The 23,249-nt window shown below is 40.2% G+C and overlaps 1 protein-coding gene across 1 annotated transcript in view; it reads left to right on the top strand.

The window, feature by feature from the left end:
• LOC138637788 (mucin-4-like) overlaps positions 1-23,249 on the top strand; it is a 124,838-nt gene that overhangs the window by 65,703 nt on the left and 35,886 nt on the right. The window contains exons 14-18 of the mRNA XM_069726710.1: positions 5,299-5,400; positions 10,991-11,049; positions 11,627-11,704; positions 11,801-11,960; positions 12,909-13,004. Coding sequence (XP_069582811.1) covers positions 5,299-5,400; positions 10,991-11,049; positions 11,627-11,704; positions 11,801-11,960; positions 12,909-13,004 — 495 coding nt within the window. The remainder of the gene's footprint in view (positions 1-5,298; positions 5,401-10,990; positions 11,050-11,626; positions 11,705-11,800; positions 11,961-12,908; positions 13,005-23,249) is intronic.

The following is a 23,249-nucleotide window of genomic DNA, read 5'->3' on the forward strand; positions in this document are numbered from 1 at the left end:
CAAACCAGGGATTCAAGCTTGAGGAGGATAATTTGCATATTCCAGGTTCCTTCTGGGAAAAGCGAAGAGTCTCCCTAAGCAAGAAGATCGTTGGGTACAGCCGGGACCAGCTGCTTGGAAAGCATCACCAAACCAGGGATTCAAGCTTGAGGAGGATAATTTGCATATTCCAGGTGCCTTCTGGGAAAAGCGAAGAGTCTCCCTAAGCAAGAAGATCGTTGGGTACAGCGGGGACCAGCTGCTTGGAAAGCATCACCAAAATTTTTACCTGTAGGACATTATTGCAAGAAAGCTTGGCTGAGTAGATTACACAAGAAGGAAAACACGCAACATGGCAGATGTGACAACCTACATGGTGAGCTGCAGCATGTGCTACATGTTCACAGATAGACCAGAAGAAGAATCCAATTTCACCTGTCAGAAGTGTAGACTAGTGGCCCTCTTAGAAGAAAAGGTGCGGGGTCTGGAAGAAAGAATAGCAACTTTGAAACTCATCAAAGAGAATGAAGACTTCCTAGACAGAACAGAAGCATCTCTACTGGTCACAGAAGGTGAAAAAAGTGTCAGAGAACCTCCAAAAGCAGATGAGTGGAATCATGTGACCAAAAGAAGCAAGAAGACCATGGAGAAATCACCAACCACACAACTGAAGAACCGATATCAAATCTTTGTAGAGGATGAAGATGGCACACCTAAGGATGAAGCAATACCAGCAAGCAAAAAAGTAAAGGGCACACAGCAACAAGTGACAGCAAAAAGTACAGCCAAGAAGCAACGAAGAGTGGTGGTGGTGGGAGACTCACTACTGAGAGGCACAGAAGCAGCCATCTGCAGACCGGACATAACCACAAGAGAAGTATGCTGCCTTCCAGGTGCGATGATCAAGGATGTGACCGATAGGATACCAAAGCTCTTCAGCTCCAAGGACGTCCACCCATTTCTTCTGATACATGTTGGCACCAATGACACGGCAAGGAAGGACCTACTGACAATCTGCAAGGACTTTGAAGAGTTGGGGAAGAAAGTAAAGGAACTGGATGCACAGGTAGTTTTTTCTTCTATCCTTCCAGTAGATGGGCATGGCACCAGGAGATGGAACAGGATCCTTGATGCGAACAACTGGCTAAGACGATGGTGCAGACAACAAGGATTCGGATTCCTGGACCATGGTGTGAATTACTTGTACGATGGACTCCTCGCCAGAGACGGACTACACCTCAACAAACCTGGGAAACACACATTCGCCAGAAGACTTGCTACACTCATCAGGAGGGCGTTAAACTAGAAGAAGAGGGAACGGGAAGAAAAACATTAGACTCGAACAAAGAAGACCCAGGAAAACATACTCAGAAGGGAGGTAAGAACATTTCTAAAACAATCCACAGCGAGGAGATTGGAACAAAACAAAATCCTCTAAACTGCATGCTCGCAAACGCCAGAAGCCTGACAAACAAGATGGTAGAACTAGAAGCAGAAATATCTACAGGTAACTTTGACATAGTGGGAATAACCGAGACATGGTTAGATGAAAGCTATGACTGGGAAGTTAACTTACAGGGTTACAGTCTGTTTAGAAAGGATCGTAAAAATCGGAGAGGAGGAGGGGTTTGTCTCTATGTAAAGTCTTGTCTAAAGTCCACTTTAAGGGAGGATATTAGCGAAGGGAATCAGGATGTCGAGTCCATATGGGTCGAAATTCATGGAGGGAAAAATGGTAACAAAATTCTCATTGGGGTCTGTTACAAACCCCCAAATATAACAGAAATCATGGAAAGTCTACTTCTAAAGCAGATAGATGAAGCTGCAACCCATAATGAGGTCCTGGTTATGGGGGACTTTAACTACCCGGATATTAACTGGGAAACAGAAACCTGTGAAACCCATAAAGGCAACAGGTTTCTGCTAATAACCAAGAAAAATTATCTTTCACAATTGGTGCAGAATCCAACCAGAGGAGCAGCACTTTTAGACCTAATACTATCTAATAGACCTGACAGAATAACAAATCTGCAGGTGGTCGGGCATCTAGGAAATAGCGACCACAATATTGTACAGTTTCACCTGTCTTTCACTAGGGGGATTTGTCAGGGAGTCACAAAAACACTGAACTTTAGGAAGGCAAAGTTTGACCAGCTTAGAGATTCCCTTAATCTGGTAGACTGGGACAATATCCTCAGAAATAAGAATACAGATATTAAATGGAAAATGTTTAAGAACATCCTAAATAGGCACTGTAAGCGGTTTATACCTTGTGGGAATAAAAGGACTAGAAATAGGAAAAACCCAATGTGGCTAAACAAAGAAGTAAGACAGGCAATTAACAGTAAAAAGAAAGCATTTGCACTACTAAAGCAGGATGGCACCATTGAAGCTCTAAAAAACTATAGGGAGAAAAATACTTTATCTAAAAAACTAATTAAAGCTGCCAAAAAGGAAACAGAGAAGCACATTGCTAAGGAGAGTAAAACTAATCCCAAACTGTTCTTCAACTATATCAATAGTAAAAGAATAAAAACTGAAAATGTAGGCCCCTTAAAAATAGTGAGGAAAGAATGGTTGTAGATGACGAGGAAAAAGCTAACATATTAAACACCTTCTTCTCCACGGTATTTACGGTGGAAAATGAAATGCTAGGTGAAATCCCAAGAAACAATGAAAACCCTATATTAAGGGTCACCAATCTAACCCAAGAAGAGGTGCGAAACCTGCTAAATAAGATCAAAATAGATAAATCTCCGGGTCCGGATGGCATACACCCACGAGTACTAAGAGAACTAAGTAATGTAATAGATAAACCATTATTTCTTATTTTTAGGGACTCTATAGTGATGGGGTCTGTTCCGCAGGACTGGCGCATAGCAAATGTGGTGCCAATATTCAAAAAGGGCTCTAAAAGTGAACCTGGAAATTATAGGCCAGTAAGTCTAACCTCTATTGTTGGTAAAATATTTGAAGGGTTTCTGAGGGATGTTATTCTGGATTATCGCAATGAGAATAACTGTTTAACTCCATATCAGCATGGGTTTATGAGAAATCGCTCCTGTCAAACCAATCTAATCAGTTTTTATGAAGAGGTAAGCTATAAGCTGGACAACGGTGAGTCATTGGACGTGGTATATCTCGATTTTTCCAAAGCGTTTGATACCGTGCCGCACAAGAGGTTGGTACACAAAATGAGAATGCTTGGTCTGGGGGAAAATGTGTGTAAATGGGTTAGTAACTGGCTTAGTGATAGAAAGCAGAGGGTGGTTATAAATGGTATAGTCTCTAACTGGGTCGCTGTGACCAGTGGGGTACCGCAGGGGTCGGTATTGGGACCTGTTCTCTTCAACATATTCATTAATGATCTGGTAGAAGGTTTACACAGTAAAATATCGATATTTGCAGATGATACCAAACTATGTAAAGCAGTTAATACAAGAGAAGATAGTATTCTGCTACAGATGGATCTGGATAGGTTGGAAACTTGGGCTGAAAGGTGGCAGATGAGGTTTAACAATGATAAATGTAAAGTTATACACATGGGAAGAAGGAATCAATATCACCATTACACACTGAACGGGAAACCACTGGGTAAATCTGACAGGGAGAAGGACTTGGGGATCCTAGTTAATGATAAACTTACATGGAGCAGCCAGTGCCAGGCAGCAGCTGCCAAGGCAAACAGGATCATGGGGTGCATTAAAAGAGATCTGGATACACATGATGAGAGCATTATACTGCCTCTGTACAAATCCCTAGTTAGACCGCACATGGAGTACTGTGTCCAGTTTTGGGCACCGGTGCTCAGGAAGGATATAATGGAACTAGAGAGAGTACAAAGGAGGGCAACAAAATTAATAAAGGGGATGGGAGAACTAAAATACCTAGATAGATTAGCGAAATTAGGATTATTTAGTCTACAAAAAAGACGACTGAGGGGCGATCTAATAACCATGTATAAGTATATAAGGGGACAATACAAATATCTAGCTGAGGATTTGTTTATACCAAGGAAGGTGACGGGCACAAGGGGGCATTCTTTGCGTCTGGAGGAGAGAAGGTTTTTCCACCAACATAGAAGAGGATTCTTTACTGTTAGGGCGGTGAGAATCTGGAATTGCTTGCCTGAGGAGGTGGTGATGGCAAACTAAGTCGAGGGGTTCAAGAGAGGCCTGGATGTCTTCCTGGAGCAGAACAATATTGTATCATACAATTATTAGGTTCTGTAAAAGGAGGTAAATCTGGGGATTTATTTTGATGGAATATAGGCTGAACTGGATGGACAAATGTCTTTTTTCGGCCTTACTATGTTACTGTTATGTGCTGCTCCATCCTGCGTCCCCATCCTTATGTGCTGCTCCATCCTGCGTCCCCATCCTTATGTGCTGCTCCATCCTGCGTCCCCATCCTTATGTGCTGCTCCATCCTGCGTCCCCATCCTTATGTGCTGCTCCATCCTGCGTCCCCATCCTTATGTGCTGCTCCATCCTGCGTCCCCATCCTTATGTGCTGCTGCATCCTGCGTCCCCATCCTTATGTGCTGCTCCATCCTGCGTCCCCATCCTTATTTGCTGCTCCATCCTGAGTCCCCATCCTTATGTGCTGCTTCATCCTGCGTCCCCATCCTTATGTGCTGCTCCATCCTGCGTCCCCATCCTTATGTGCTGCTGCATTCTGCGTCCCCATCCTTATGTGCTGCTCCATCCTGCGTCCCCATACTGCCTCTGACCCACTCGGCGCCGAGTGCTGGGGGCCTGAGCAGGCGGGGACACCGGCACGCTGTGGGGGTCAGGCGCCGGTATCGCCGCCAGCTCAGGCCCCCCAGCACTTACTATATTCAACTGTCCTGCGTTCCAGCGCTGGGCGCCGCCATCTTCCCGGTCTCCTGGCCGTGACTGTTAAGTCAGAGGGCGGCGCCTGCGCGCATTAAGCGCGTCATCGCGCCCTCTGAACTGAAGGTCACAGGCCGAAGACCGGGAAGATGGCGGCGCTCAGCGGTGGAGCGGAGGACAGGTGAATATGGCCGATACTCACCCTCCTGGCGGGCCCTGCTTCTCTGTTGGAGATCGCGGTGTGCGTTCAGTGTGACACTGTCACACTGAACGCACACCGCGATCTCCCGGGAGCGTCACTCTTTGAGGCCCAGACTGCGCCGGCGCTTGCGCCTGCGCAGTCTATAAAGGCTTCGGACAGAGTGACGCTCCCAGCGTTATATTATAGATTCTACAAATGTAGTATATTAGAGATACTGAGGATAACAGCTGTTTTCATTGTCATATATGGTAAAGCAATAAACAATGTAATATCTTCTTACAGGTTTATGGAATTGGAATATAAGTGATGATCTTATGAGGCCAGATTATACCTTTATTTCTCATAAGAGTACAGAAGAAGAGATCTTTAATTATGGAAAGACATGTAAGTGTTTAAAAAAGTCAAAAGTATAATTCGGCTTTACTCAATTCTGCAAAGGGCGGTGATTGAGGTTGGTGGAGTCATGTCTATAGATATTTGCCAAATCATGAGCATGTGACTCAGGTACCACACACGTGTTTTAGTATTGAAAATGACAGAAGCGTGATATCTGCTGCTTACACATACAAGCCAGCAGATTACTATAGATTTAACTTCACCACCTCCACTCATTTCCCAATGCAGAAATAGTGCTGGAATATCCCATTAAAAGGAGCCTGACATGAGACTTAAATCCCCAAACCCAGATGATAACAGTTTGATAATGGTGTGTTTTTAAATTCCTGTCAATTCCAAATAATGCAAAAAATATATGCAGTCAAGGGGAAGGATACACTTCCTTAAGCAGTGAGACTAAGCAGTCCATCTTCTTGTTTAATTGCTGTCACAGAGGCCTGATACATCATCACTGGCCACCTCCAGGAGCAAGTGTCCAGTGAGTAGTGAAACAAGGTGTAGAGGTCATTATTTCATCCATGCACTGCACAATCAATAGGAGCTGCCAAAGGTGTCTTGTGATGACAAAAGTGTTCTTGGGAACCACAATCAAACCAGATAGGAGACCAGCTTGCATCTTCATTTTCTTAGTGCAGCTGCTATCCAGTAAATTACTCTGCTGTTATCCAGCTACATCCCACTGTCGATCTCTGACACATAGGGTGTAAGCACATTATTAATCCCATCGATTAGTGCCCCTGGCATGTGATCACAGGGCACCGATGGATTGTCATGACAGCTGAGGGTCAGAAAACCCCTGTGCCTGTCATCATGATACTCCTGTGAACGCTGGCTTGTGGCCGGCGTTCATAGGAGATTGTGATTTCTGCTAAACAGTGCTTCAGTACTGCTATGTATAACAGAAGTAATTGGATGATTGCAGCTTCAAGTCTCCCAACAGGACAATTAAATAAAGTAAAATTTGAAAAAAAAGTTTAAAAAAATATTGTCAAAATAAGAAAAATACACAAATGTTCAAATCACCCTTCTTTTGTCCCATTGAAACAATACAAAAAACACATATTTGGTATTTACCTGTTGCGGCCTCCAAAACAATTGCACTCTCAGGGTGCAGCGGACCCAAGTGGCCCCTGTTCACACAGGATGCATTAGTTAGCACTGGTTAGCCCGCCATATTGCGTCACTAAGAGGCTCTGAGCCAGATGCTTTGCATTTTCTGTGTGCACACGCCATATACAGATCATTTGTTTGCTCTGGTGTACCAAGTGGCCAATTCCTGATTGTAGAGTGGCTGCCTCATCGGTATTAATGCACCTGTGTACTTGCCATCTTAACTTGGGTCCGCTGCACCCTGATAGTGCAATTGTTTTGGAGGCCGCAACAGGTAAGCATCTTTGCCTGTGTACTGGTTTTTCTGTCTAAAGTTAGTGGAGTTTTTTTCCCACATATTTGGTATTGCTGTATTCGTAAATGTCCAGTCTATCAAAATACAAAATAAATTATTCAGATAGGTAAGCAGCATAATGAGAAAAAAGTCAAAACACCATTATTACATTTTTTTGGTGGCTGCAGCATTGCAATAAAATGCAACAACAGGCTATCAAAACATTATATCTGACCCAAAATGATAGCAATAAAAATGTCAGCTCAGCATGCAAAAATAAGCCATCATCCAGCCCCAGATAATGAAAAATGGAAACACTACTGGTCTCTGAAAATGGTGACGAACGCAAAAACTTTTATTCATACAAATTTCTGAATTTTTTTCACCACTTAAATAAAAAATAAATTCTACACGTTAGTATCTGCGTACTCATATGAACCTGGGAAATCATATTGCCTGATCAGTTTTACCATACAGTAAACATAGTAAAGAAAAAAAACAAAAACAAGTGTGGAATTGCACTGTTTTGGCAATTTCACCGTACTTGGTATTTTTTCTTTTTTTCCTAGTGCATTATATGGTAAAATCAATCATCCCATTCAAAAATACAACTCATCCCACACACAAAATGCCCTCATATGGCCATATTAACAGAGATATAAAAAAACATTTAATTTTCGTAAAAGTCATAGTAATATTTGGACATTCAGTGTTATAAATGTGCGTTATTTAACCCCTTCCCGACAAGCACTGTACATATATGGTGTAAGTTGGGAATGGAATGATTTAGTCTCATGCGTAGCCACCATTCCTGGTAGATAACAGCTGCTGTGTCACTGCTAGGATCTGTCTCTAACATTCGTGGATGGAGCGGAGCTCCGCCCATGACTGGTAACCTGTTAAATGTCACTGTCAATCTCTAACAGTGGCATTCTCAGCACGCCGGCATGGGGACTCATCATTTCATGCATCCTTTGGCCAGTGTATTACTATGAAAGCCAAGGGTCTGTTGAAGACTGCCATACCTGCCATGACGTAGGTTTCTTGAAACCTAGCCTTTAATTTTACTATATGCATCAATACTGTGGAATTGCTGTATGCAGTACAAGGGATAAGACGATTGCAGGTTCTAGTCCCCTAACGAGGCTAACAATGACAGTAAATGTTATGGAAAATTGTTTTTAAAAGCATGAAAACATTTTAAAACGCATACAATTTCAAATCATCCTCTCTTGCCCCTCATTAAATATAAAAATGTTAAAAAATATGCAAAAAAATGCATTAAAAAGAAATCAAAATGTAAAATTTACCCTAAAATGGTATCAGTATAAATTTTGACTTGATCGCCAAAGCAGTTTCGTCAACTAAAAAATGAAATTGTTATGAATCTCATACGGTATAAACACAGTGAAATTTTTTTAAAAGTTTTTTTCTTTCCCATCACTAAAATAATTTTTTTTTAAATGGATAACTTTGGTATCGTTGTAATCATACTGGCAACGTGAATCATGATGCCATTTTTAACACACAATGTACAATGTAAAAACAATGACCGAAAAACAATGTCAGAATTGTGTTTTTTTTATCCTGCATTTTAACCGCATTTGGTAGGTTGTTGAAAAGAAAACTTGTACAGCAAAAAGTAAAAATGGAAATTGGCTATGTTGAGAAGGGGTTAAATATAAATCACATTTGTAATGTTGGAAATGTATATCTAGCTGATTTAAGAAATTTTCCCGCCAATGATTTTTTGGGTATAGTTTGAAGAACTATAACAAGCAAATGCAGTTAATAAGTTCATTCTGAAGAACCATTGTCTGTTTGTTGGTTTATTCTATACAGTATCTTATCTGCATTTCTTATGTTCTATAACAGGGGAGGTCACACAGGATACATTATTTACTTTCAACGATTCAAGGCCAAAACCATTCAATTTTACTCCAGCATTTTTCAATGAAATAATTTCAAATAAAGAAAGGTACCTCGAAATATCATCCATTTGTGTGAACAACACAGAGTGCATTTATGATGCCCTCAGCACAGGAAATGAGAGCATTGGATTTTTAACCCAGAAAGTGGTTACTGGCTTCCAAATCTTAAACGCTACACTCAGTAAGTGAAACGATAAGTTAGAAATGTGTCCTTTGTTATAGTATATACTTTCCACACTAATTATTCAGTCACTGGAAATATATGATTGTTAGATATGACAGGGATACAAATGCTAATGGAATATTGTGTTGGGGTTTGTTTTTCAAACCAATGAAATGGAACAGTTCAATCCTGGCACACCAATGATTTTTTATCATGGATTAATATGCTGACACCTAGAAGCTAACAAAAAAAAAGCTGAATCCTCCCCGCCAGTCTAGATCTAGGAAGACAACACCCAATTATTCACTTTAGCTTAGTGCTGTTCCTAGGCAGAAATTAGTCTGACTAGTAGACCTGTCCCAGCCATGATTAAGCAGGTTAGGAACTAACATTTTTTCTATTACTTTTGTGTTTCAGAAGATGTGGGCCTAAATTTTTCATAGAATGGGTAATCAGGTACAGACTGGGGCTGAAATTCAGCCCTGGCATTTGAAATCACACAGGCCCATGTTGTCCCCGTCCCCCAAGCACCAGATGAGATATTTTACTAATATTACCCTCGATGGAGGAAAGCAAGATTTACTACAAGACCAATATTTCTAATTATACCCATGGCCTTCTGGGATAAGTGATGGAGTCAGCAACTCTGTGCTCCATCACAACTCTTAACAGTATGGGAGTCTTGAGAACACAGATTCTGTTAACAACATAGCAGACAAGGCAGCCCACAACCAGACAGGCCCTTCTGGCATTTGCCAGAATTGCCAGATGGCCAGTCCAGCCCTGTGGGTAATAGAGTGTGAATGAGCCAGAAGAGGGCCGGACAGACCATCTTACAAATCTGGCAAATGACAGAAGGGCCTGTCTGGTCATGGGCTGCCTTGTCTGCTACATTGTTAACAGAATCAGTGTTCTCAAGACACCCATACTGTTAAGAGTTATGATGGAGCGCAAAGTTGCTGACACCGTCACTTACCCCAGCAGGCCACGGCTATTATTAGGAATATTGGTCTTGTGGAAAATCTTCCTTTCCTCCATGCAGGGTAATATTAGTAATATATTCCATCTGGTTAATGGGGATGGGGACAACGTCGGCCTGTGTGATGTCAAATGCCAGGGCTGAATTTCAGCCCCAGTTCGTACCTGAGCCAGACATTCTGTTTAACCCCACGGAGCAACAGAGAGTAAGCATTTACTATTCAGCTTGAATACTCTCGCGTCAGAATGGCAGGACCATGTATCTTGACGCAGTTGATGATTGGGTATTTAGGGTGGTTGGCCTTTCTGGCTTTAACTTCTGCCTGCACACCATAGTGTAGCATATTTTCATGTAGCCAAAGATGGAGCTCTGATTTCCCCACATCTATCCACAGGGTCAATAGTCTGCTTTTTTATTCCATACTGCTGCTACTTAGTCTTCTGTCCACATGTTTATGAAGCTCTTACCTTTGCGTCTAGATATGCGAGTCTTAGCAGAAGGGTACTACAAGTGGCAGTTGTTTATGTAGCAACCTGAGGGATTGCTATTCTTCCTTCTGAAGTATTGGTATTAGTTTTTCCACCCCAAAGACATCTTTGGGACATTCCATTGTTCCTGTGTACCCTAATGAATTGACTGGGAAATAAAGATTTTTGGAATGCACCATATATTTTCTTTCGTGTAGCCTTTATTGAGGGACACAGCACCCTCCCTTGTTACGAGTTTCTTGGTTTTGCTTCTCCTACTGCTTTTCCACTAATTGAATAACGGGGTGTCAGCCGCCCAGGTGTAGTGTGGTGAGGAGGAGTCAGCTTTTTTTCTAACATATATTCTTAGTGTAGGGTTCCAGGTGGTAGCATATAACCCATAGCTCCTGTATCCCCCAATGAAGGCGAAAAGAAAGAGGATTTATGATGAACACCAACATTTTTTATTTGCTTAAATAAATATGTCTGTCATGTTAATCTAATGATTTAGTTTTTATGTGACATTCTTAAAGAACTTTGCCATCTGCCTACAACTTTAGAAAATCAGATCTTGCCTGAGCAGTACCATACCAGATAATATATTTAAAAAGCAGGCTAATAGCAATGTCTTATATCGTATGCTTTCTACTTCAGGTTTTATGCCACCTAAGATTATGGGAGACAGCTATGTTCAAGCATTTAAGATGGAGAAAGTTCAAAAGCACTATAAAGCTGATGGAGCAGGAGTTAAATTTACTGCACATACATCAGTGAATCTTAACGTAACAGGTTGGGTATATTAAAGAAGTTGATGACTTACAAAAATTAGATGTCCAATGTGATTAAAATGTATGGATGCCTTTCACAGCAGTTTGACAAAATCATTTTTGTAATTTTGTCTAATTAAATATGTTGAAACATTTCTACAACCGCTATGTATCAAAGTACATAGCTCATTGTAGAACTAGTTATCAATGCCTCTGTCAGTGACTTTGTGACCATTATCTTTATTCTTATCTATCCTATGCTTATTCATGAGGGCATCATAGTTGAAATCATGTACCATGAATAATAGTAAAATGTCATGACTACCAACATCTATTGTATGTGCAATCCAACATGTAAAGTTACAATAACTTTCCTCATTACTATGTGTTAACCACATCATCTACATTTTGCTATTATTTAGAGGCTGGAATCATGACCTGGGCACCTACTAGCATTGATGGCTTTACTTTCCAGTTGGAGGCTATTGATTCACATAATCTTTCCAGTATTTTCTTTATAAAGTTCATCATATGCAGCTGTCAGTTCAGCAGTGAGTGCAACTACACGGAAATCACAAGAGTCAACAGCAGTTCTCTCTATGTAAGTCAAATGTAATTTGCTTTTCTGATATCATACCGTGCATTGAGTGGCTGTATATAATGTAAAGTGAATGTTGATATTTTATGTGCAAACTAGGTGGCAAGCTGCAATTGTATTGATAACTACACTGGGATCTTCTGCCATGAACAAATAAACCCTTGCAGTCAAGGTTGCTACATCAATGTAAGCTGTGATCCAGTCAAGGGCTGTGGATCATGCCCTCCAGGTCTTTCTGGAGATGGACTTCACTGTTCAGGTAAGGAGCCCTGTATTGCCAAAAGCAGACATCAATAAACACTATATATAAGGCCCCTTTCCTGATTGGTACCAGTCTTATGTGTGTCCATGTGTAACATACGTGTGGCATCTCTGTGCTGGCCGTGTGCCGCATCAGTGTGACATGCACCAGAACCTGGAAAAAAGCAGTACAGTTAGCGCTGTTCCCAGGCACTGAGTGCTGAATGCAGCTCTCATCATTGTCGCTTGGTCTTCCTACGATCAGTGTGACCAGGCAACGCTAAAGGGAGTTGAAGGCAGTACCCACTGTGTGTGTATATTGTGTATTAAATTTTTTTTTTTTAAATAGCGTGATGCCCCCTTCATTTTAGTACCCAGATGAGGGGGCTGATGTTAATATTCTGGAGCTTAGCCTCTACTCTGGCAGCATTTCTGACACTCAGTCAATGTGTTTCCGGCTGACGTGTTGAGCAGTCACATCACAGATGTCACCGCTCATGACAAAATCTGGATGTGGCTGAGTTGGGGAACTTCTTGAACATGAGCATTATGAATTACCAGTTTGAAAGGTGAGTATAACTTTGCTTTATTTTTCTTTTTTGGTGAATAAATAGGTAAAATATGGTCGGGGAGTGTTTATTACAATTAAAGGACTTTATGTCTTTATTGAATTTGACTATGGGGATAGAAATGGGGGTGTCTGATAGACGCTTCTCCATTACTAAGCACTGGGCTTGATGTTAGCTGACATTACAAAGCTGACATCAACCCAACAACTATTACCCCATTTGCCAACGCAAGGGGGAAGAGCGGAGGCTAAGCATCAGAATTGGCGCATTTAATGGACAATGGATCCAAAAACTCATAGTCAGAATATAGCCTAAGTGTGTGATCACCTGTATTAATGCTGCTTGTAAAGTTTTGCATTCTTGTATGTAATCTATTTTTTATTTTTATCTTTTTTAAGATTTTGATGAATGTTCTCAAAACCTATGTTCGGCCAATGCTGCTTGTAGAAACACTTTGATGAGTTATCACTGCACCTGCATGGATGGATACATTGGTAAAATATATATTATTATATATAAAACCATAATTCCAAAAAAAGATGGAACATGGAAAATGTAAATGATGCAAGAATGCAATGATTTGAAAATTTATTATAGCCATATTTTATTCAGAACAGAACATAGACAAATCAGATGGAAGTTGCAGTAGATAATTTACCATTTTATTTGAATAAATCAATTCATTAAGAAACTGATGGTAGCAACACTTCTTTGAGTTGCTGCTAAATTCATCAGCAGACCCTAGACTATAGCAGATCCAAGTTTAGAAATGAAAGTTAAGCTTTAGAATTTTAGAAAAATCCAAAATCGAGAGCCTACTAAACCATTAACGTTTTCCCCGAAACACCCATAAAATACAGCAAATGCATTTAAATGTAATTTGGCACAATATTTGTTCCCTTTTTTGTGGTGTGGTTTTTTTGGACTGTTCAATGGAAATTAAGACTTTGTTAGATTTACCTACTATGAGCATGAATTCCCAAAAATAGTGGTGCAAACGTTTTTTCTAAATTGTTCCAAGTAGGAGGACTCATGTCACGTACATAGAGATTAGCAATAGAGAAGAAAAGTGGGACTGAAAGCAAGACAGTGGTGGGAATTCAGAAGTTGGGAAGTCTGAAGCTGCATAAATTAGTTATATGAGAGTGCATGGTAAACTAATATCTGTGCTTTCCATATTATTATACTGTTACAATAAATGTTTACGTTGAGCAATATCTTAAGATTGTTGATTAGGCTTTAAAAGAGTAATGTATGCCTAGTTTACTTATCATAAATATGAAAATAGTCCTCCAACTTGTTAGAAACCTGTTGGCAAAAAAAAAATTATATTACAGATTATATATCACATATAGTTTCAGCAGTCTAATATGGTAATATATTATTACATTATTCAGTCATTTCATGTTGTTTCAGGTGATGGAAAGCACTGTGATGATGTCAATGAATGTTTGGACAATCCATGTTCTTCCAATGGATATTGTTCCAATACATTAGGCAGCTTCTTGTGTTCCTGTAATGCTGGTTATTTAGGTAACATGACTCCTGTAATACACATGACTTTTGGATATGGGATGGACCCCACTCCTTCTTAAAACCACCATAACTACTGTAAACCTAGGTACTAAAATAAATACACAAAACACATTATTTTGGTTGTCAAAATGGCCACAGCTTTTATTCAAATCACATGATTAAATAATCACAGTAGGAGTCAGGTGGAGTGCTAGTACATTGGGATTCACAAGTACTGCGATATCCCCAGCTGTCTGACATACAGCACCAGGACAGACAGCCATAAAGGGGCGGCACGCACTGGCTTGCCATTCAAGCAGAGCCAGTAAACTTTCAGGGCACCAATGACCCTATTATCCTCACTCCTGTGCTTAACCACTGTGCCCGCCCCTGATTGATGTTACCATTACAACGTCCTTGAGGCTGGCCACCAAAGCCGAGCCTGCTCACCACCATGAGGTTTTACATCCTCTATTAGTTAAAATGAGTCCACCTTAACTTGTCTGCAACTTCCACCTGACTCCTAAACCGCCACCAGCGAGGCCATTTGACACCTTGAATGGACTCGACCCCCATCACCCATGCCTAATAAAGTCATCAACCAGATCTGCATGCTATGGAAAGACTGTGCATATAAGAAACAAAATTCCAGGACTGCAACAGATTAATTTTAACAATGCAACACTACCAAATTATGATCGATAATATGGTAACTACAGCAAAATACCAGCCGCTAAACATCCTGCAATGTGGATCCTATAATAGGGAATGCAGAAACTAACCCATAACAAAGGGGTAGCCACAGTCTGACTACCTGTATAATGACATCTGTGATGCCTCAAAAACTATTATACTGCATGTATTGTAGCTAGCTCTAATAACTCACTAATTCACAGATTTCAGTTCAAGAAACCACCATTACATACAGTAGCTGGGCTGTGCAGTAACCAAATCTTAAACCCACTTACTATTACTACCCAAAAAGTGATGAGTGTATATAAAGAGAAAGATACTATAAACAAGGAGTAATTAAAAGCCATACACAATATAATATCGACATTATAACCGATCATTAATAATTTAAATAATTTTTGCAATATTTGGACATGGTAAATGAAATAAGCCTATAGCAGAAAAGTCTACAAAGACATTATTAATAACCTTGCCACGCCATTGTTAATTGCTTTACAGGCACTTGATAACATATACCATTAACCTTCTCCAACTGGGACAAAGGCATTGGAAATAGGCACATTGCCCTTCGTGTTAATGCACTTGATGTCTTCACCCCTCGCCGCTCCCACTGGCTCAAGGGCATCGGGATGCACTTTATTACTTTTCTCTTAGTCACTCCCACTGACTCCAGGGCACCCATATTAGGTACATTGCTCTTCAGTTTAATGCCCCAGATTACTGCATTGTCCAGGCAACAACCTTGAAAGAAATAGAAGTTGGTCAATATAAACAGTCAAAATCTGTGCCTCAGCATTCTCAAGTCACAGGTACTATTCAGGACCTCGTTCAACACCCCAGGCATATGACCTGTCCAGGTGCTATTCAGGACGTCAGTCCAACACCCCAGGCATATAACCTGTCCAGGTGCTATTCAGGACATCAGTCCAACATCCCAGGCATATGACCTGTCCAGGTGCTATTCAGGACGTCAGTCCAATACCCCAGGCATATAACCTGTCCAGGTGCTATTCAGAACGTAGTCCAACACCCCAGGCATATGACCTGTCCAGGTGTTATTCAGGACCTCGTCCAACACCCCAGGCATATGACCTGTCCAGGTGCTATTCAAGACGTCAGTCCAACACCCCAGGCATATAACCTGTCCAGGTGCTATTCAGGACATCAGTCCAACATCCCAGGCATATGACCTGTCCAGGTGCTATTCAGGACGTCAGTCCAATACCCCAGGCATATAACATGTCCAGGTGCTATTCAGAACGTAGTCCAACACCCCAGGCATATGACCTGTCCAGGTGTTATTCAGGACCTCGTCCAACACCCCAGGCATATGACCTGTCCAGGTACTATTCAGGACCTCGTCCAACACCCAATTTGTATGCATGTAGAATATGATTGCCATGACCACAGGGACTTTACCCTAACAGGGTCTTGTAAGATATAAATGCTTCTGGAGACCAGGGGGCCATATCGTGATGGTCACTCCTCCACACCAGGGGGCCATACCAAAGATGGTTACATCTCCATTCCAGGGGGTCATACTATGATGAACACCCCCCCTAAACAGAGGGTCCATACCTGAGCTGGTTACCCCTACTGACCAAATTATAATTAGCTTCAAGGAACCACTAAAAAAGAAACAAATAAGTACTTTTTTTTTTTTTAAATACACACCTTTATTAATACAAACATACAATAACCCAACAAAGCATAAATAACCTTAGCTAGCTGGGAGGAATCCTTGAAGCTCATAAGATCTGGAGATTACCAAGCATAAAGTGAACATAAAATGTACCAACAATTACTCCCAGCCGTTACCCCACTAGCTCAGGAGCACCATAACCACAGGGTTCCAATGTTCACTTGAACTTCCTGAGGATCCGACAAACCTTTGCCGAAACTCCCCTCCACATTTCACCAGATCAGAACCATATTTAATACCAAAAGGAAGAATCCATATCCCAATGGATCCCCCAGACCAATTTGTAACCAACTTCAAGGAACCCCCCAACTGCCCGGCTCCAGGTAATCCACTTAGTCTGTGCTATCCACCATCTTAGGTAATATAAAATTTAGCACTCAGTGGATATACACCATTCCTGCAAATATATGAAGGGAACAATATAAGAATTAAAAACAGCATACAATAAAACATCAAAGCATAAAGAACATTAACATGCTGGGAGGAGTCCTTGAAGCTCATAAGATCTGGTGATTACCAAACAAAAAGTGAACATAAAATGTACCAACAATTACTCCCAGCCGTTACCCCACTAGCTTGGGAACACCACAACCACAGGGTTCCAATGTTCACTTGAACTTCCTGAGGATTCAACAAACCCTTGCTGAAAATCCCCTCTACCATTCACCAGATCAAGAACCAAATTAAATTCCAAAAAGAGGAATCCATATCCCAATGGATCCCCCAGACCAATTTATAACCAACTTCAAGGACCCCCCCAACTGCACAAGATGTGGGATAAGTGAAGATGAAAACACCATGTAAGTTTACAACCAAGGCATATTACAGCTTGATACTGGAAAATGTCCCATCATAAGGTCCCGCCATGTGCTGAGTTATTAGTGCCCACTCACTGCCCCCGCCATGTGCTGAGTTATTAGTGCCCACTCACCACCCCACCATGTGCTGAATTACTCCCCGAATAATTATTGACACCTGATAAAATATATATAGTAAGGCTCCAGGTAATCCACTCAGGCTTGTGATAAGCTGCCTGCAGCCATAAGTATATACAGAAAAAGGGGTGGATATATCAGGCAGGACAGCATGCAACATAATGAGACTAAAGGCTGCCTTATCTCCAGAAATAAAGCACGGATTTGGAAGTCATGCACAGATTATATGTGCAGCAAGGAAAATAACCTGGAGACCCGTGATCTAACATGTACTCAAAGTCTGTATACATGATAAGCATGCTGCACAGAGATGGAGCCTTTTCTCATATATCACATATAGATAGTGAGAGTAACCTGGTTATCACCGAGCATCATCAGACTGTACTGCAGCAGAGATGAGGTCACATACAGGTCACCAGACTCCATAATTGGGAAGAGGGAAATCAGCAGACAGCAGAATGAAGCCTCTTACCCTCATATATATACGGTATATATATATACCACCCCGTTACTGCTCCCTCTCACCAGTGACTAGTCCCTGTAACTGCCCAGCTCCATGCTAGCAATAGCAGACACTGTATGTGCCAATGCTCTGACCCATCACACAGATACACAAAACTCATGAAGACTCTGTATAATACAGCAGAAATAAGACACAACAGCCATGTCTGTAAGCAGGTCACACAGGAGCTGTCTCTGCAGTGTGTGAGGCAACTTGTAACAGACCCATGAAGGAACATGGCAACTACATGAATCTCTGAGGTAATATTGCTCCCAAATAAGATGTAAGAGCTGAGACTATACTAATACATAATGAATGTGGAGTAGTATATCAGCCATTTCTGCAGGGAGGTACACATGAGGGAACATGGCAGCCACATGACTTTCTGAGGTAAAATTGATCCCATATATGATGTAGGAGCTGATACTACACTAATATATGATGTGTGAGGTGAATGTGCTCCTATCAGCTATAATGTGAGGTGATAACCCCAGTATTATACTCCCTGAAACTGCAGACATGTTTCCTCACCGGATTCAAGTTAGTCTGCAGTTAGCTATTAGATATTAGTTAGTTATTCGATTTTCATGTATGGCAGTTAGCTATTAGTTATTAGTTAGCTATTTGATTTTCCATGCATGGTGAATTATACATAGAGTAGATATTGTTTGGGTAAAATTTTGATCAGGACTTTGAGACGTTTATTTTGACTACTTGTGGTCCTGGGTTATTCAAGTAAATCGCTTATGTCGCGCATAATCAAATGCACTCAATCGTACGTAAGTTCAATTTTAAAACAGGTACCCTTGACCACTAGTACTCAAAATGAACATATCAATGTCCTGAACAATATTTACCAAAAAAAATATCAACTCTATGTGTAGTTCAGAAGTTATTCACGTAAATCGCTTATGTCGCGCATAATCAAACGCACTCAATCGTACGTAAGTTCAATTTTAAAACAGGTACCCTTGACCACTAGTACTCAAAATGAACATATCAATGTCCTGAACAATATTTACCAAAAAAATATCAACTCTATGTGTAGTTCTGAAGTTATTCACGTAAATCGCTTATGTCGCGAATAAACAAACGCACTTGATCAAACGTAAGTTCAATTTGAAAACAGGTACCCTTGACCACTAGTACTCAAAATGACCAGATCAGTGTCCTGAATAATATTTACCAAAAAAAATATCAACTCTATGTGTAGTTCAGAAGTTATTCACGTAAATCGCTTATGTCGCGAATAAACAAACGCACTTAATCAAACGTAAGTTCAATTTGAAAACAGGTACCCTGGACCACTACTACTCAAAATGAACATATCAATGTCCTGAACAATATTTACGAAAAAAATATCAACTCTATGTGTAGTTCAGAAGTTATTCACGTAAATCGCTTATGTCGCGAATAAACAAACGCACTTAATCGTACGTAAGTTCAATTTGAAAACAGGTACCCTGGACCACTACTACTCAAAATGAACATATCAATGTCTTGAAGAATATTTACAAAAAAAAATATCAACTCTATGTGTAGTTCAGAAGTTATTCACGTAAATCGCTTATGTCGCGAATAAACAAACGCACTTAATCGTACGTAAGTTCAATTTGAAAACAGGTACCCTTGACCACTAGTACTCAAAATGACCAAATCAATGTCCTGAATAATATTTACCCAAAAAAATATCAACTCTATGTGTAGTTCAGAAGTTATTCACGTAAATCGCTTATGTCGCGAATAAACAAACGCACTTAATCGTACGTAAGTTCAATTTGAAAACAGGTACCCTGGACCACTACTACTCAAAATGAACATATCAATGTCCTGAATAATATTTACCAAAAAAAATATCAACTCTATGTGTAGTTCAGAAGTTATTCACGTAAATCGCTTATGTCGCGAATAAACAAACGCACTTAATCGTACGTAAGTTCAATTTGAAAACAGGTACCCTGGACCACTACTACTCAAAATGAACATATCAATGTCCTGAACAATATTTACGAAAAAAATATCAACTCTATGTGTAGTTCAGAAGTTATTCACGTAAATCGCTTATGTCGCGAATAAACAAACGCACTTAATCGTACGTAAGTTCAATTTGAAAACAGGTACCCTTGACCACTACTACTCAAAATGACCAAATCAATGTCCTGAATAATATTTACCAAAATAAATATCAACTCGGTGTGTAGTTCAGAAGTTATTCACGTAAATCGCTTATGTCGCGAATAAGCAAACGCACTTAATCGTACGTAAGTTCAATTTGAAAACAGGTGCCCTTGACCACTAGTACTCAAAATGACCAGATCAATGTCCTGAATAATATTTACCAAAAAAAATATCAACTCTATGTGTAGTTCAGAAGTTATTCACGTAAATCGCTTATGTCGCGAATAAACAAACGCACTTAATCGTACGTAAGTTCAATTTGAAAACAGGTACCCTGGACCACTACTACTCAAAATGAACATATCAATGTCCTGAATAATATTTACCCAAAAAAATATCAACTCTATGTGTAGTTCAGAAGTTATTCACGTAAATCCCTTATGTCGCGAATAAACAAACGCACTTAATCGTATGTAAGTTCAATTTGAAAAGAAGTACCCTTGACCACTAATACTCAAAATGAACATATCAATGTCCTGAATAATATTTACCCCAAAAAATATCAACGCTATGTGTAGTTCAGAAGTTATTCACGTAAATCGCTTATGTCGCGAATAAACAAACGCACTTAATCGTACGTAAGTTCAATTTGAAAACAGGTACCCTGGACCACTACTACTCAAAATGAACATATCAATGTCCTGAAGAATATTTACCAAAAAAAATATCAACTCTATGTGTAGTTCAGAAGTTATTCACGTAAATCGCTTATGTCGCGAATAAACAAACGCACTTAATCGTACGTAAGTTCAATTTGAAAACAGGTACCCTTGACCACTACTACTCAAAATGACCAAATCAATGTCCTGAATAATATTTACCAAAAAAATATCAATTCTATGTGTAGTTCAGAAGTTATTCACGTAAATCGCTTATGTCGCGAATAAACAAACGCACTTAATCGTACGTAGGTTCAATTTGAAAACAGGTACCCTGGACCACTACTACTCAAAATGAACAAATCAATGTCCTGAACAATTTTTACCCAAAAAAATATCAACTCTATGTGTAGTTCAGAAATTATTCACGTAAATCGCTTATGTCGCGAATAAACAAACGCACTTAATCGTACGTAAGTTCAATTTGAAAACAGGTACCCTGGACCACTACTACTCAAAATGAACATATCAATGTCCTGAAGAATATTTACCAAAAAAAATATCAACTCTATGTGTAGTTCAGAAGTTATTCACGTAAATCGCTTATGTCGCGAATAAACAAACGCACTTAATCAAACGTAAGTTCAATTTCAAAAGAGGTACCCTTGACCACTACTACTCAAAATGACCAGATCAATGTCCTGAATAATATTTACCCAAAAAAATATCAACTCTATGTGTAGTTCTGAAGTTATTCACGTAAATCGCTTATGTCGCGAATAAACAAACGCACTTAATCGTACGTAAGTTCAATTTGAAAAGAAGTACCCTTGACCACTACTACTCAAAATGAACATATCAATGTCCTGAATAATATTTACCCAAAAAAATATCAACTCTATGTGTAGTTCTGAAGTTATTCACGTAAATCCCTTATGTCGCGAATAAACAAACGCACTTAATCGTATGTAAGTTCAATTTGAAAAGAAGTACCCTGGACCACTACTACTCAAAATGAACATATCAATGTCCTGAATAATATTTACCCCAAAAAATATCAACTCTATGTGTAGTTCAGAAGTTATTCACGTAAATCGCTTATGTCGCGAATAAACAAACGCACTTAATCGTATGTAAGTTCAATTTGAAAAGAAGTACCCTGGACCACTACTACTCAAAATGAACATATCAATGTCCTGAACAATATTTACCCCCAAAAATATCAACTCTTTGTGTAGTTCTGAAGTTATTCACGTAAATCGCTTATGTCGCACATAATCAATCGTACTCAATCTAACAAATTTTGTCCCAAATATTCAGAACTCTATGTATTTTTGAAGAATTATACAAAATATGCTAACTCCACATGTGAAACATTTTATAGGTACCTCACTGTTTGCTATCACAACTTACTTGAAGTTTCCATAAGGGCTTAACCCACTAATCTATGTTCAATTCAAGGGTTGTTGAACAGATGCTAAGTTTGTGTGTGAAATTACACTTAATAAAGTTTTATGTCATCAAATTATTTATATGTAATTGTATCGTCATTCTTAACCTTTTTTAACTTTACATAGTGGTTCTTGTGTAGACATGGGGGTCAGTGGGTGCTCCAAACAATTGATGGCATATATCACACAACCAGCAAAACACAAAATGTAACAGGCAACTGTTTCTCACCCTTCCACTGGCTCCCCAGGGATTATAATATCCGTTCATCAGAGCTTCCAGGGCTACTTACTCCAAGCCAGCAGCACCCCGCTTTCGGCGGGCACCCACCGAGAACGGAATAATGCCAGATTTAGGAAGCTGACTGAGTACCGCAAATTCTGTAGTCAGGTGACTGGATTGTCCCAAGCTGTATACCATCCTTATGTAGTCTTTGATATCTCAGCCGAATCCTTGCATTCGTTGCTGAAGTCCATGTAGTCTTATAATCCATGTTCGGTTATGGCCTGCCAATCGGATCCGCAGATCAAAAATTGGTACCATGCAGCAAGAGAGACTTGGTCACTGGACAGTCATCTATACCCCTGAGCTCTCAATTCAGACTTGGGGCTTCATGATTGGTGGAATAAGAGTGGGCTAGATTGGCTAGATTCCAAGCCGCAAACATAATATCCTTAGTACTAATGGTGTCTAACAGAGATGAGATAGAGTCAGCTAATTTAAATAGAATCCAGCAATACAATGAAAGGTTAGCATAATTGATTTATCTGAGTCTGTGACCTTCCCTGGCAAAGGTAATTACATGAGTCAACAGGAACTGTAAGGGTACCGTCACACAGTGCAATTTTGATCGCTACGACGGCACGATTCGTGACGTTCGAGCGATATAGTTACGAGATCGCAGTGTCTGACACGCTCCTGCGATCAGGGACCCCGCTGAGAATCGTACGTCGTAGCAGATCGTTTGAAACTTTCTTTCGTCGTCTAGTGTCCCGCTGTGGCGGCATGATCGCATGGTGTAACATATATCGTATACGATGTCCGCATAGTAACCAATGGCTTCTACATCGCACATACGTCATGAAATTATCGCTCCAGCGTCGTAGATTGCAAAGTGTGACAGCAGTCTACGACGCTGGAGCGATATTGTTACGACGCTGGAGCGT

The sequence above is a fragment of the Ranitomeya imitator genome, chromosome 5 (genome assembly GCF_032444005.1).
Source record: "Ranitomeya imitator isolate aRanImi1 chromosome 5, aRanImi1.pri, whole genome shotgun sequence".
NCBI lineage: Eukaryota > Metazoa > Chordata > Amphibia > Anura > Dendrobatidae > Ranitomeya > Ranitomeya imitator.